Source organism: Genypterus blacodes, unplaced genomic scaffold, assembly GCF_046128005.1.
Source record: "Genypterus blacodes isolate CSIRO-AG114 ecotype Tasmania unplaced genomic scaffold, CSIRO-AGI_Gbla_v1 ptg000098l_1, whole genome shotgun sequence".
In the NCBI taxonomy this organism is placed as follows: domain Eukaryota; kingdom Metazoa; phylum Chordata; class Actinopteri; order Ophidiiformes; family Ophidiidae; genus Genypterus; species Genypterus blacodes.
In genome coordinates this window covers 212,036-228,484 of record NW_027466902.1, presented here as the reverse complement: position 1 = coordinate 228,484, position 16,449 = coordinate 212,036, and the positions used below count along the sequence as shown (strand labels likewise).

Sequence of the window (16,449 nt, the reverse complement as noted above, 5' to 3'; positions counted from 1 at the left end):
CGGGCCTGTGCTTGGCAAGGAAGAGCGTCGAGATGGGGGATGAAATGAGGTCAAGAAAACGTACATTAATTAAATCGCTACACGGTTAGATGTAGTTTTGTTAAAAAGGTACAATTAGAGTGCGAAGACATCAATAGCGACGTCACCTACGCGAGAAGCGCTGGGGTACGTGCAGTAATGATGAAATGCGAGAGGCGGAGCGCACAAGCAACACGCACGGGGCTTTTTATTACATAACAAGCTTTACTGGGTTGGCACACATCCAGTGAGAGATTGACAACCACTGTTACAGAACACACCATCGTTACAACCATTGCAGCACAGATTCATACAGTCAGAGAAAAATTACACCAAATTATTTAAATTATTAAAGACACTCAAGTCATAAAATACCACTTCATGAATTATTAAGATCAGAGTACAGTACAGTATATATAAGTGGACATTTAAGTCAAGACAGTGTTAAGTCATATGCACGCATTTACGTAAAAAAAAATTCCACCGTTTATAAAATTCAAATTCTAACTCGATCTAATTTTAATGTAAAGGTTCGGCCTCCTGTCTGCCACCAGGCGGCGCTATAGTCGCAATCAGAATGGCCCAGAATGATTAAAAGTCACATTTTGAGCCAGTTTGTCTAAATCTAAACATTTATGAGCTATAACACGTTTTCACACACTTCATACAGAGAAAGAAACATTATTTCCTAAGCTCAATAGCAGGAGATGCACACAGGAGTGACATGGTTAGCTTTTTATTTGTATTTTTAATAGATTGATTCAAATAATGGCCAAAAAGGGAAATATAGGAGTACATCAGGATATCTTCTACTTCTTGGATGAGTCCATTTTCCTGGGAACAACACAAAGGGACAGTTTGAGAATTCAGATAGGCTCTGCAGACACAGAATGCAGCGTCATTGTGTTTGTGTCGAACCTTTATGAGAAGAAACTGTAGAGATACGAAAACACAACGATTCCAATGATGGCACAGCACAATGTTATCATCATCTTTTTCTGTGGATTCCATCAAGAACAGAAAGAGGATATCAGCAGCTGTTGGGGTTTGGGCTCACACACACAACATACAGTACATTTTAACAGTTAGGGATGTTGGGTGTTTTGAGGAAATGATCAAGCAAAAGGAGAACAAGGGACCACATACAATAGAGGTAGGGTGTGTTTCTGTGTGTGTGTGTGATTCTATGTGTGTTTGAAGAGAAGGTATGAAAGAGAACTTACCTTGACCTTCACGCCACTCTGTAAAAGCTGTGTAATATTCTATGCAAAACAGCAGATCAGCTGCTGGCTCATCAAGCTCCATAACAGCACAAGACCATCTGCTGACACGCTATCACCCCATAAAAACTTAGAACATTCACACAGCTCAAACATGACATCGCCAAAAAACAGACTTTTATAATGTTAAATGTTTACCCTCTGTCACAAAGGGCAAAAGGATGGACAAGCACATGACTTTAAGGAAATAGCAGCCAACCATTTATTAAAAAACATAAAATCTTTAACTCTTTAAAATCATTGGCTATAGAACTTCATAGTACATTTATGCATTTTCTCACTCCTCTCTTGTTACAGCTCTTGCTCACGGTTAAAGTGTCGCAAAGTAGGAGGCCTGAATGGCACCGTTAGATCCAAGCAGTCGTGGTAAGCAGCCAAAGGAGCAGACTGTGCGTTTTAAAAGACTAAGCTGGAGGGGGGAGTGTCACTCTCAAGTACCCTCTGAATGAGCAGAATTAAACAAGGCACTATTCAGGCCCAAGTCGAACAAAAACAAAGACTTCTCTCAGTGATCGTGGCCCCGTCATGCACTGTTATGTCTGCTTGCCACAACTCGCAGACAGGATCAATACATGCCGACTACATCTGGATTGTGTCTGGTGGTTTGGTCTTGTTGTTGGCTGAGCATCAATGTATTTATTATATTTATTATATATTTTATAGCATTTTAACAGTGGAAATGACACACGAGGATAATCATAGCATTCTGTATATCATGACAGGGTGGCAAAGACCCAAAGGCTTTTTAAATAACAATTCAAGTTTTTTTTTTTTTTAATAAAATATTTCAGCCTCCCTGGTGATTGCAAGCCAGGAAAGCATGCCAAGCCCCCTTTAGCATGTTTGCGTGTCCCTAAGCACTATCCTTCACAATTACAAGAACAAACCTTTTAGGCTCTCTAAGCTCAAGGATCATAGGTGAGCCGCACCGTTCCTCTTTAAGTTAGAGAGCCCCACCATGTACGGCAAGGTCAAGACAACAACAACAACATAGAGAAAATATAATTCCAGTATTTACATAAATATTGCGGCTTACTTACAGTCAGAAAGTGCTGGATCCTTATACAGTGAATAATAGCTTTATAAACACAAAATGTGTCCGGGCTCATAAAAGGCAAGAGATCACAGTGAGGGAGGTGAACTAAATGGAACGGATATTGAAATGGAGTTGGTGACGCGGTAAAGACTTGATGTTGAATGAGATGTTGAACAATGAAATGCTTCGTGGCCGATGTAATGTTGCTGTGATGACATATTTAAAACATCCCCCACCTCATCGGCTTCAGTCTCATTTCTCCACTCGCAGCAGGAGGATCCGCGTGTTGTCCAAGCCGCAAAGTTGATTCTGGTCGGACTGATAAAAAAAATACAAGGCCTGGAGTATCAATGGGAGGACAAAGACTTCATAGTGGTCTTATGTCCCACAGGTCATGTATTCCACTGCAATGCCAGGCCTTCATACAAAGCCTTCCAGTCTTGTATGCGCCGATTCAGAGGATGGAAAAAGGAATACGGTATATCCATGTGGAGTGATCAATGTGAGGCTTTTCTTCTCCGTCCTTGGCGGGACAGTTGAAAGCAGCGGAATGGAGTAATGATGAAGTGATGATGGTAGCAAGAGACAGGTCCAACTATAAGGTTTGGGAGAGGATGATGATGATGATGATGACGACAACCACAGCGCAGATTACACCAATAATGATCGTCTTCTACAGGAGAGAAAGGCGGGGGGGACACAGAGAGACACAGAGGTTAGGTTCGGGGCGTTAAATTCACTGGAATAAACCCACAAACCAAACACACCAGCCCAAGTATCACCACTAAATCTAAAACCGTTTGTTCAGCTGTGACCGGAATACCCCAGAACAGAAAAAAACACACACCCATGGATGTTAAACACACACCACACCTCGTGTTAGACCAATACAAAGAGAATGCATGCGTACACACACATAACGTGTGACGGGGAGAGGACACAGACCCTTTCCCCAAAGCCGGAATCCACACCCAACACCCGCTGCTGAGCCACATGAGACGTCTGCGTGCTGCAGAGCCACTTACCAGTAACCTCTCCCGTTTGTCAAAGAGCTCATCAGCTGTGCTTCAATCCCAGTGACAACCCGATAATGAGCGCTAGTAAGGCCAGCAAGACCACCACGACCACCACTATTATCACCACTTTCTGTTGGGGACAACCAAGTACACACTCTGAAAACTGTTAACATGTGGAGGTTCATTCTGTACGCGTTTTCAGACCCAGTAATTCATTTATGACTCTATGGTTACTGGCTTTGCGGAAGTCACTTTTAATGGAACAATAGCGGTGTCGTATATCAATGCGTCGCTTTGGGAGTTTGGCAACCATGGATAGTGTGTGTTCAGTATCGCTACGGTCTGATAAAAACTATTGACTGAATGCGTCAATGTAGTTCAATGCAATAACTCGTATGATAAGTTAAAGATCAACTTAACACGCAACATTTTCAGCTAAAACACACAACAATACAGAGGTGATGCAGCCATTGTAAATAAAAACAGGATTATGGTTAAAGATGAACAGCAAGTAATAAGGACAGAGAGAAGATTGTAAGAGAGAGAAACAGAGTGTGTGTGTGTGTGGGTGTGTGTATGTGTGTATGTGTGTGGGGGGGAAGGTTACAGTGGTTTTCAAAGCACAAGGATCCACAGGCCACATTGGTAGAGGCTCAGTATCTGAGCAGGCAGAGAGGTCAGGGGTCATGGAGGGTCAGGATCAAGGTGAAAACCCAGGTTTTGATGCAGGATTGGGTTGGTGATGGAGTTGGGGGTCGTGTCCTTGTCGTCAGCCTGGTTTTCCCCAAAAGCATCGTTTGTGTTTCAGAGGAATTCTCAATCTCTATCCAATCCAATCATTTCCTGCTTCCCCAGAATCCTGTCCGGGCTAAGGCGGCTCAGTTTCAAACACTCGCGACAGGAGACAGCAGAGAGTCTTTGGCAAAGTTCACGTCCACATTATGAATAACAGGGATCTTTTAGCTCCATCATAACACTGTGACACAGTCTTGATTCTGCCTCACAGTATTTGTTCATCTACATCACCGTAACTCCATCTTATCTCTACATCTCTTTCTATTTATGTCGCCTATAAAGATTAAAAGGCAAACTTGAATTACTTGAATTGCTGTTTTTTTTATTGGACGGGGCCAAATTAACTCTGCGCTTTTGGGGGGGAACCAGGCTGGGGTTGTTAACTGCAGTCACTCACACGGCGAGCCTCTTGTTGAAACTTTGCGGCTTTTTTAGTGTCGGCTACGGCGCGCTCCACAAAGCCCACCGATTGGTCCATGTTGCTTTCAATCCTCTCAATCATTCCACCCTGACATGGGGGCAACGAGTTAAGAGGTGGAGAAACGCATGCAAACGTGTCATGTACAAGTGAGAGAACATTCAACAAGTAGACTGAGATTGAGCAGCTCTGGATGTGTGTAGTGTGATATGTGCTTACTTTGTGGTTTTAATGTGCGAGAAAGTAAAAATGGTGCAACTGTGTTGAGCAAATGGGCTGAAGAAAAAAAACAGGAAGCAGCTACATTAGAGGGCAATGAGTGCAGGAACAGATCACAGTACCTTACGTGCTTTGGTTTGGTACTTTACAGCTTTTTTGGTCTTTTCCTTGGCCACCAGTATGTGGTCCACTGACTTAGATACATTATGTTCAATGTTGTCCACAATGTCACCCTGAAAAACACACAACAATCAGTAAGACAAGCAGAAACACATTTGCTACCCAAACAAATGATTTGTATTTGAACAAGCAACATTTCAGACCCGTGAGATTGAACTCAACACTATTAATTGGTCATATTGTCAAAATTTGCTACTTTCATTCAAGCAAAACTATGAATGTAGCTGACAATTTCTTTCCCTTAGCGCAGAAATTTCTCATTTTGTCACAAACCTTGAACAAAATTTGATCTCTGATAATAAAAAGGTTGAGTTACACACAAAACAAACAGCAGGGGGTTGCAAGACAAATCAAAAGCCTTACCTCAATTGAGGCTTTCCCTCAGAAAGCATGATGTAGCCAGTGAGAAATATGTGGTTATGTTTCAGTACGCACACACCAACAATATGAAACGGTACTGAGTGTTGTGTAAAGTGTGCTGTGAGGCACCGATGCGTCAATCTGTCTATCTAACAAAATGTAATCATTGCTGAACTCCACGTGTTGAATGAGTGATGAAGATGAAGGTGGCAGTTGTTAAAGAGAGTGAAGGTAGACATGAAGAGAGGCACAGAGCTGGAAAAGAGGAAAGCAGAGACAGACGTGGATAGATGGAGAGCGAGGGGAAGAAATGGCAGAGAAAGAGTTAAATCAGGCCACAGGCAAGAGTGAGGGTCAATGTATGGATGGAGTGAATATGCATGTTTGTAAAGCAGCTGACAGGACTGACTGATGTTCTGTGTGTGTGTGATCTGATGCGTGGCCGTGTGTGTACCTGGCTCTCCACCAGCATGGCGATGTCTACAAACATGTCATGCAGCTCCTTGATGCTGCTCTCCAGACGCACAATGTCTTTGTGTCTGGATTCGATCTCATTCAGAGCCTGTCTGGAGATCCCAGAGTCCACAATCTGTTAAGGGGAAGATTTCACACAGTTACAGGCCTGCCATACACACACGCCTCTTTTCAATGCCCATGTGATTCATCAGTAGGTCATAGGTCTAAAAATTTGTCCGATTAGTCTGTCTAAGTCTCATCTGTTCCCACTGGATCTGGATCCATTACCGGGTCATTGCCTTCTCATTGCCTTCCTCCTGTTGGTTGCTATTTGTCAGCGATTATGCAAAAGGAGTTAGGAAGGATTCAAAAAAGAGCGAGCCACTCAGCAAAGTCATCAACCCCACATCTCCGGTGACTTTGAGCCCTGCAGGCCACGGGCTAATCTTTAACTAGTAGAAGACGTTTGAGCTGTAATAAGCAACCCATACCTCCGGGCGTGTCAATGTTAGGCTGAGCATGAGCTCATCACACGGTGACTGAGAGTGGCTGCTGTTATTGAGCATGAACCAGGAAATGCTGGTGCCAAAGTGTTGCCTGCAAAAGCAATTTATATCTAGCCTGTTAACTGCGTCATCACTTCCTTTAAACCTCTTGCACTGTAACGATCAGCAGGCTTGACCCTTCCTGCGATGGACAATGTAGACCTCAGACAATATGCTGATAGAACTGAACTGAACTGAATGTACAGGCGCACACACAGACACACACTTACCCCTGCAGTAAACACAGCAGAGTTGCCGCTCTCCAACATCTCCTCCAGTTCTTCATCTGTTGTATTTTTTCCAGCTGGAGAGGAAAACATTCACATGTCACCGCATTACAACACAGGATGATGGTCGTATCTGCGGTTAAAGACTTTGGAGGACGCGTCACTCACTGATCTCTAGTTGTCTCTGGAGACGTCCTTTAGTCCTCTCCCTGAAGTCCACCTGGGCTTCATTGTACTTTGTCATTACCTCCACAAACTTCCTGGACAGCACTGCATGCTGGGAGAGAACAGGACAATAAGGTTAGAGCAGCTCGACAACGTTTTCACCGTCACCTTCATTGAACGTCGAGTATTGTCCAACATTTTGACCAGACGTTGTCGAGGAGATCAGATGAAGTACCTGTGATTTACGTATTCGTATGTCAGCTGACACTCTCTCCTGCTCTTCTGACTCCAGGTTCCTCTCGATAGCTGAGGAACAATCAACCCAAACACTGATTAATGACAACAGGTAAATAAACACCATGCACATCGTATCATTTATTCTGACGTGATCTGTGTGTGGCACTGGAGGAGGAGGAAGACGAAGAGGAGGAGGAGGAGGAGGAGGAGGAGGAGGCAGACTCACTCTTGAGCTTGTTTCTGGCGTTGTTGGCCATCTTCTTTATGTCACCAGTGATCGCTTCCAAGTCGTCCTGTGTTTCTGGCAAGGAAGTGTCATGACAATAAACTCAAACTCAATTCAGATGACATTATTTATTTATTGGCTAGGACGAGTCAACTTGTTTACAATCTTTTTTAGAGGGTTGCAGAAGGCCTCTTACTCTGATCTGAAGTGGGAGCAGACAGGATGAGTGAGTAGAGCTTCTTGACCTGAGCCACATTCTCATCAATTTTATCAATACTGCTCCTGATGTCCTCAATCTGAAACACACACACACACACACACACACACACACACACAGACAGACAGACAGACAGACCTTAGATTCTTAGAGGCGATACAAGTGGCAAAACCTTACGCCCGTGATTAAGCACCAACACTCACCTGCGAAAAGAACTCGTCCATGAACGCTGCATTGTCCATAGAGATCTCCACCTCTTCATCGTCTTGATTGCACGTCTGGCAGTGAGGATAAAGACGTAAAGATCAGGATGCTTGCTCCAGCTGCTCGGTCAGAGCATGTGAGGGGCATTATGGACCTCTCTAAAGCTCAGTGTATAGAGTGTGTCACAAACACTGTCACAGGATTAGAGTTTCACCCAGCAGGCTGACTGGATACATGCAGAATACACAACGTACATACAATCCAGTATATTCTATGTGTTTGAATGTATATGAATGTCCACCACTGTCAATACTTTGAGTAAAATCATAGTCAATACAATCGGTCACAGGGATTTACCCATAAATCACCACTGCAAGTATTACAAATGTGTCACCGTGGACAATAAGTAAACAAGCAGCACGGCCACAACAAGCTCCAAACTGCAGGGGAATATTTACCACCAAGGCCAGAGTTCAGGAACCCGACCTATTATCATGTGGCTTCAAGAAACCTGCACCTTTAGATCAGAGTAAACACTTGTGCGCTCCCTTTTGGTAACGTCTGCTGAAAGGGTCTCTCGGTCAGTTGAGATCGTCACAGCAGACATTTGTACTGCGTTTACTTAAGAGTCTAAGGTCTCTACTGGACACCTGACTTTCCACATTTACAAATCCGCCTGGAACCACGTCAACGTATGGAAAATGTGAGGCGACACGACACGCCTCTTTGCTGAATCGTCTCCTCAGGCTTTCTGAATCTGAGACTGAAGACTGAGAATTAAGCTGAAGAATATACATCAATAGTAATATATTCTTATGCTGCTATAAATGGAGTGGAGTCACACAAATCCTGACGTTATCTGTAAAAATAGTTTAAAGAAAGTACAGCACTGAGATTTACATTTACTGCAACAAGGGCAAGGAGCATTTTCTGCCTGCTTCCCCTCCTTTACTATTTGAATTGCAAATACGGCTTTGACAATTTTGTTTAGCCTGCTCTAGTCCACTGGTGTTGGGAGTGCAGGGCGCACACACACACGCGCGACGCACAGTGACAATGCTTTTGAAACCCTTTGGAAGTTATTCCTCAGTCGCTGTTGCACGTTCTCAAGCTCTCTCGCTTGAACACCCCTGCAGCAGTGAGATAAGAGCCAGCGCTCACTTCCTTCCAGTGTCCTCCAGTGTCAGCAACACTGAAGAAAGGGGCCGACATGTGTGAAAGAAACGGATTAACAAACTAAACAGCCTAAGGTCAAGCACAAGGACTCACCTCGGTTTGATGCCGGTAGGGATATTTAGAGTAAGGGAGTGACTCTTTATTTAAGTCAACAAGGAGGAATTACTAATGTCACCAGCTCTTTTTAAAACTCTTACCACAAGAAGACATTGCAGATCAATCAAATCCAACAAACATGAACTTGTCATCTTGTTTCACCACCTTGGAACTAAATATTCCCATGTTTACTGGGTCAGGACACAAAACAAACAAAGCACAGTTCTTTGTAATCATTCAAAACCTCATTTTGGACCACCGGACATGTAACAACAATCGAGTTACATGACAGTCTAACTCATTAACCAGAGTGGACAGAAAACTATCTAATAAATCAACAAGACAAGAACTGAGAGGCGAAGAAGCCGAGATTTAGTCTCTAATGATCATCGCCATTTATACGGAGGTGGATGTACGGCATAACAACTGTCAATTGTACACTTAACACCATAAGTACATAGAGCACAGTTGAGTCAGATGAAGATGGACACAAGCTGGAGTGAGCTGAGACACTCTGCAGTAAACAGATTCAACACAGTGTTAAGTGTAGTATGGTTGGCAATGTTCCAAAAAAAGAGTGAGGGTGGCATGCGAGAACCAGGACGCAGGATTAGTAGTTCTGGATCAAACAGTGCGTCAGCGAGATGATATCATTGGCAGGCGTATACAGTATGTAGACTAAGTGGATACTTTAATAGCTACACCTGTACAATCCAAATACAACACAATAGCTCAGCATTGCTCTAAATCCTTCCTCTGTGAAGCTGACAATGTTTGGTTTCTGTTAGGGATGTACAACTAACCATGGAGACATCACATCTCTCTCTCAAGTGTCTCTAATAATCTGTCCCATGCATTTACACACACCAGGGGGAGCAGAGTATTGGAAACAGCTGGAATTAAAAAAGTGCTTGCTGATACGTAAATGCTGCATTTTTACTTTATGTTTTGAAATTCTTACTTTTCTTCATTTACGTATCATTTCAGTCGGATTTCTGTCACGTGTTTATGTTGTGATATCATTCATTTCCAGTCCCTTTCTGAATTTCTATATGGGTTATCATGGTTTTCCATCTCTGTCACGTACTGAGAACTGTTATTGCCTCTTGGTACAGATGTCACAACTCTTAAATCAACTCACTTGAAGCAACCCTTGTCAAAACGGGTTGTTTATGTTGAGTAAATGTGTAAAAGTAAATTCCTACTAAGGACACGTTTGTGTGGGAGATGAGAGGCAAAGGTAATGCCTGGCCATGTGATAGTTAAGTTGTAGTCGATGGTGTCCTAAAAAAACAAATTAATATCTTTACCATGAGATAATGATCACATTCCCATGCTTAAATAAGTTATCAATAGAGAAAAATAAGTCACAGCCACATTTGATCTTAATAACAGAGGATGTCACCTCTCCTGTTCTGTAATTTTGGACTCAAAATGCCTTCTGATGCATCATTTGGGGGGGAAGAAGGAACAGGAAGTCTGCAAAATCATTAAATAAATATATAACTTGACACATTATCCATCAAGTGCACTCACAGCAAGGCAATTACTGTATGGAGTGAGCATGGAGTGTGTTCAAACAGAATACTCAACAGATCATATGCACACATGCTACCTGCATCATTACCAGCAAGAGAAAAATTAGAAGGGAAATTGAAGCAATGTAAAGACAGTGTGTGAGTAGAAAAGACTGATAGAGAGTATATGGCAGGAAAGAGAACCTAGTTACAGCTTTACAGGCCTTAATGTAAATACTGATTTACTTCACAACAATAACCGTGGCCTACTTCACTTGTTATCTTTACTGGCTTGAGCCAAGGCAGCAGTGTGACTTACAAACGCCTTGGGGGGAGAACGCAACTAAAACAGCAAATATTTGGCCAGTGTCAGGTGGCTATGGCAACGTCTCCCAACCTGGGCCACAGAGTTTCAAAGCCTCACCCTCAACCCCCAGGCCAGCAGGGCTCCTCACACACTCACTCACACACTCATTTTGGCCCTGAAGATCATTACATCTACTTTTAACTTGATTGTAATGTTGACATTCTAACTTTACTGATAGAAAGGAGAACAAATCATCATCGAAAACTAAGATAAAATAAGACATGACATCTGTTAGTGTATACCCAGGTTGGGGGTGAGCAAATGCTGATCGATATCTGTGTATACACAGATCACTGATCACACCATTCAGTTGAGGTCAGAACAATATAACAGCTTGTAGAACCAAATACAGGATCATCAAACACAAACCAGCACACATTGAAGTATGATATCACTTTTACCTGATGAGAGTTATGTCATCACATGGGACAAGCCAGTCTCCCGTAATTAGCATATTTTATCTCATGCCTATCATTGAAACCCTGACGGAAATGTGGAAATGTCACGATATTACATTCTTAAACCTGGCTTATGTTTGTGTCAAGGTTACATAGAGGCCCGTGAAGTGAAATAAAGACGTTGCAAGAAAACTCAACATTTCCTGTCCACTACTTACCGCTTTAAGTTGCTCCAATCGGTCCTTCATTTTGCAAACGATTAATTCGACACCGCCGACCAAAGAAACAACAATAATATTCCGTGAAACTGTCTAAAAACGCTCCCAAACTGTGAGTCCCCCAGCCAGCTGGCGAGCTAGCCGTGCAACACAAACACACCGGCAGTGAGAAAAAGAATTAAACACTCCAAAAGTCTTGTCAGTGGAGCCTTGGAACTGGGCTTTTTCTGAAAAACGGCGTCTTCCCGTCGTTTTCCATACAATATGGCTGCTGGTTTAAATCCAGTGATTTTTCTTTTCTAAATCTCCTCGCTTTGAGGATTAAAACAACAGTTGCGTAGAGCCGTTTAATCCAGTAATCATTCTAAAACGCACTTTTCCGACTCACGCATGCGCAAACAAATCCTGGTGAAGCGGGGATGAAACCACGCCCCGGGCACCTGCAACACTGCTGCGTTCAGGGGGTGCAGGGAGACAGAATGAGAAGAAGAAAATAAACTGTTACACCACTACAAATACAGCATGCCAACAGCATCCAGGGCCATATTGTTTCAAACGACACTATACAAATAATTTCAATTTTGGCCAATAATTGACAAATCGTGTACAGCCATGGAATTTTCTGAGTCATTATTTCCAAATGATTTATTATAATTAATCACGTGTGCGTTATCTCTATACTGCACACTCCCAAACCTCGACTATCAGGTACATACCTATCCACTCGTCAAGTATGATCAAAGAAGAAGAATCATATTCCAACTTTTATAACGGCGTGCTTGTTGCTTTTTATTCAAACGTGTTGTTCATTCGTCTATATAAGTGTTTTGATTATATCCCTCTTTCTGTATATTATTGATGTGTTAATTTCAGCATCACCCCTTAATTGCTTCGTGGAACATCTAAATCAAAGTTTTTTTTCAAGTGGTAAGTGCGACTGTTTACAATTTCAAAGTGGTTCGTCTTTGTTTTGATACATTCTGCAAGTGAACTGTAATAATTCCCACAAAGCCACGCTTCAAAAATAATGGAATACGTGTTATTTTATCACATATACTTACTGCACTCTCTGTACCCCTGCCAAGATGTTTATTTATCGTTGGTACAACTCGCAGTAATAGCTGCTTAGAAAACAAGCACATAAATTCAAGTCTCCAAACTGGACAGGATGTACGCTCCCAGCTACGAGCACATCGAGATTACGTAATATCTCCTCGACTGTGCCACATCTCAAATGTGTTTACACTGACGCCAAGCGGCCGCCACGTGGAATGCAGCAATCGATAGAAGACGTTCCTTTCTTTGTCAGAAAATGCTGAAGAGGCATCACTGTACCCTATTATATTCTAGTTGCTAGTCTGGATTTGAGTCCGTGTTGAACTACGGCTACTTAGCAAAAAGAATGGACGAAGTTTGGTAAAGCAGCAAACCAGGGCAGTAAAAAGAAAGACTGCGATCCTCATTGCTATTAAGTTCTTCCCCATCTTTGAAGAGGAACCGCAAATCTCAGATGTGGATACAAAACTTTGTGGTGGCGCACACATATAAACAGTTAAATAGGTTAATAATTTCAAAAGGATATTTTGACATGTTTCACCTGCTTCCATGGAGATTTTACTGTTAACTGTTGCATTACTGACCCTCAACAGGGAATAAGATATTCATCTCAAGCAATGATTCAGTCCATTGTTACACCTAGTTTGATTGGTGCACAGCAGAGCTCATTTCAATAGGTACAAGCACTAAACATAGTTGTGCACTAGACAAGAGAAACCTGGTTCAGTCCATTGCAGGTGGGAAATTATTTCAACATCTGAAGACGTGTGTTGCTGTTGCACACGTTTGTTGCATCACCAACTGCTTGTTATGGTCATAAGTTGAAGCAACGACATCACACAAGCAGTGATACTTTTAGACCAAAAAGTGAACACCTACAGCCAACAAGTCAGACTGGTGCACTTCTTTAATGCCACTGAAAAACCAACCAAACAAATGAAAAAGTCATAATGTAACAAAAAGTTCTTATACTGCACAAGCAGAATTGACTGAATCCAACATATCCCATTACATTAAACATTGCTATGCCTGTTCCAACTTTAATAGATCAACACGGCAAAAGCAATGAGCCGATGGTTCCCTTTAAAAACAGCACAATGTCCAGCTATTAAGTGACACTATCATTAATTACGTCTAGCACACACACCTCCTACATCCCCCCACACAGTAAAAACAAGCATTTGACATTTTATATTGAGAATGTTTTTATTCAAAGTTAATTCCCCTTAGTGTGTCCAGTACACCTTACAACAGCATTATGTGAACTGGGTTAAGTGCAGTTGAGGGTGCTCTATGATGAAAAGTAGCACATCGCCATGCCAACAACAACACAAGGGTGGGTGTGTCTTGTACAGTGAAACAGGAATCACATCTTTCCACCAAGATTTTTCTTAGTTTTAAAACAAACAAAAATGTCAAATAAAAATAAATCTGAAAGGGGACTTTACAGTATAGGGGGGACGAGTCAACAACATCCTGTCTACAATAGGGGGAGGGGGAGGCGGAGGGAGAAGGGAAGATTGGGAACAGGTTAGAAATCCTCGTCGTCATCTGGGAGCGCTGTTTCGGACGCAGTCTGGAGAGAAAAGGAGATGGAATAGAGTCAGTACTTAAATGAACCATCTTCAAAATCACCCATATTAAATGGAAACCTGCTGGGCATTGAAGGTACTGCTATGCCAGGTAAAGGGGCAGAGAATAGTGCGAGGCAAAGCCCACTGGCACAGATTAGCCCCGTAACGTATACTCACTTTAAGATCGTTCTCATACTGGGCGACAAGGTTGGGGTCCATCTGGATCTCTGGGGGAGCGAGGGCGGGCATTTCCACAAACTCCAAGTTGGGGTCTCCCACCAACTTTCTGGCTAGCCACAGGAAGGGCTTCTCAAAGTTATAGTTACTCTTGGCGGAAATGTCGTAGTACTGGGTAAGAAAAACATAACACAATTAGCAAGACGAGACAAAGCCAAGAGCGACTCATAGGCGTGAGTGACACACCTTGACGGTGACACCATTCAGTCAGTACCTGCAAATTCTTCTTGCGGTGAAACACGATGCTCTTGGCTTTGACTTTCCTGTCTTTGATGTCCACCTTGTTGCCGCAGAGGACGATGGGAATGTTCTCACAGACGCGAACCAGGTCACGATGCCAGTTGGGCACGTTCTTATAGGTGACTCGAGAGGTGACGTCAAACATGATGATAGCGCAATTAGCTGTGAGGGGGGGGGGGGAGACACAAGCAATGATAGTTAGAAAAGCAGCACTCAAGTCTGATATCTGCGTTGGTTGTTCCAATAATAAGACATGAATGAATACTAGATCAGCTGTGTAAAAGTTAAATCACCTTGAATGTAGTAGCCATCTCTCAGGCCTCCAAACTTCTCCTGACCAGCTGTGTCCCACACGTTGAAGCTAATGGCTCCTCTGTTGGTGTGGAAGGGCAGTGGGTGCACCTCCACTCCCAGGGTCGCTGCAATCACAGTTTAAAATGTTAGACCAGACTCCAAGGCCATTGACGTGACAAAAGAGAACAAGACAATACATATCCATGGGGAGAGGGAACGCAATTATCTGATCAGTTCATCAATAATCTGCTCAGACTTTGGCAAAGAAAGTGCTGACAATGTGGCATTTGAGCCTTTTAAATGTTGTTGCATCATAAAGAACCTTATAATACGAATTTACATAGTTAGATAACACTAATTTCATTCTTTGTAGGTGCCATTTTAGACAATTTGTGGAGGAACTCACCAACATATTTCTTCTCAAATTCTCCTGTCTGATGTCTCTTCACAAAAGTCGTCTTTCCCGTTCCTCCGTCCCCTACCAACACGAGCTGGAGACAGGAGAGGACAGGAGAGATTAGACTGGATCATAGGCACCATCGTGACTTTCATTAGACACACACATTAAACCACTGTAGACACTCACCTTAAAGTTTGCGACCGGCTGCATTGCTGACATTGTGTAATCTGTCGTGGACTCTTATGTTCTGCTGAAACACACACAAGCAGAGATGTTCAGTCATGTGGACTCGCTGTGCTTGTATGGCGCTTTAACCACGCTAGCCGTGCATCAGAAGCGGGAAAAGCATCTTGGGTGTCCCGTGTAACCATCAAGTATGAATTTGACAACGGTACTTCTCCTTATCACGTTACACTTCTCATTGTCTGTCTTTTGACTTTCTTTCTCTCCGGTTAACGACGCAGAAGCCGTAGTGGCCGATTCCAGCATTTTGCATCTAAGCTAACATTAGCCGACAGCGCAATAGGTTATTAAGGAAAGGAATTTAACACTGCATATTTTTCAAAGATGATGCAAGGAAAAAATGTCATAACGGATGTTTAACTGAAGCTAGAAAACACGAACCACCCTTCCTTCGGTCAGTTTAAACCGGTTTGCTCAGAGCTAAATGTGGCTAAATGCTAAGTGCCTGTCTGCTGTATGACGCAGGACTGAGCGCACTTTTTCTTCTTTACCCGAACAAACGGCCTGGAAACTACCAAACCAAGTGACTAAACTTTCACGTTACAACATTTATATTAACATTAACGACGTTAAATACCAAGCCGGCACCTTTAAAACACATTAGAGCATACGCAGTGTTGATAATTTAAAGCAACGCGAGCAATTTCCAGAACAATACAATAGATGATGAGGAAGCTAGACATGCTAAGATGTTAGCTCGCCTCGCGCGGCATGGCGGAAGCCAACAGTTAAACCGGGAGTTGGAAGACATTGTTGGATAAAAGTAACGAGACACGTGGTTGCTGTTACAACGCCACCTTCACGGTCAAGCTATCGCCCAATATCCCTTCACCTTAGCCGTGGTTTGAGTTTGTAATCCCGGTACATATAAGTTTAAAACGTCCTGTGGGCCTTATTGTAGCGGTGAGAGGCGCACAGACTCACCCGATGTTGCTGCGCAGTGGGGGAAAGAATAAATGGCTGCGTTCGCGGGAGATTCAGCGTGGACTATGCGTCAGTTTCCGCCCTTATCACGTGACCAGCACAGCGGTAAA

At 42.9% G+C, this 16,449-nt stretch overlaps 2 protein-coding genes across 7 annotated transcripts; both read right to left on the bottom strand.

Annotated features, from left to right (window-relative positions):
* Window positions 1-231: 231 nt before the first annotated feature.
* On the bottom strand, window positions 232-11,753 carry stx3b (syntaxin 3b). 3 transcript variants are annotated; one of them, XM_076159609.1, is made up of 11 exons: window positions 11,372-11,753; window positions 7,599-7,673; window positions 7,375-7,474; window positions 7,179-7,253; window positions 6,951-7,021; window positions 6,719-6,827; window positions 6,554-6,627; window positions 5,777-5,911; window positions 4,905-5,015; window positions 3,360-3,480; window positions 1,477-3,007 (listed from the first exon to the last, which is right to left on the bottom strand). In XM_076159609.1, exons 1-10 carry the CDS (start codon window positions 11,399-11,401, stop codon window positions 3,391-3,393), a joined length of 870 nt encoding a protein of 289 aa, XP_076015724.1. In that variant the 5' UTR covers window positions 11,402-11,753; the 3' UTR covers window positions 1,477-3,007; window positions 3,360-3,390. The 3 variants fall into 3 exon arrangements, with proteins under 3 accessions (XP_076015726.1, XP_076015724.1, XP_076015725.1); XM_076159611.1 differs by lacking the exons at window positions 1,477-3,007; window positions 3,360-3,480; window positions 4,905-5,015 and adding exons at window positions 232-1,016; window positions 4,543-4,653; XM_076159610.1 differs by lacking the exon at window positions 3,360-3,480.
* A 1,563-nt stretch (window positions 11,754-13,316) lies between these two features.
* Window positions 13,317-16,427, bottom strand: ran (RAN, member RAS oncogene family). 4 transcript variants are annotated; one of them, XM_076159603.1, is made up of 7 exons: window positions 16,340-16,427; window positions 15,359-15,419; window positions 15,179-15,263; window positions 14,772-14,897; window positions 14,453-14,640; window positions 14,179-14,349; window positions 13,317-14,003 (listed from the first exon to the last, which is right to left on the bottom strand). In XM_076159603.1, exons 2-7 carry the CDS (start codon window positions 15,389-15,391, stop codon window positions 13,959-13,961), a joined length of 648 nt encoding a protein of 215 aa, XP_076015718.1. In that variant the 5' UTR covers window positions 15,392-15,419; window positions 16,340-16,427; the 3' UTR covers window positions 13,317-13,958. The 4 variants fall into 4 exon arrangements, with proteins under 4 accessions (XP_076015718.1, XP_076015717.1, XP_076015720.1 ...); XM_076159602.1 differs by having other exon boundaries at window positions 15,359-15,422; window positions 16,340-16,415; XM_076159605.1 differs by lacking the exon at window positions 16,340-16,427 and adding an exon at window positions 16,248-16,270.
* Between the last annotated feature and the right edge of the window lie 22 nt (window positions 16,428-16,449).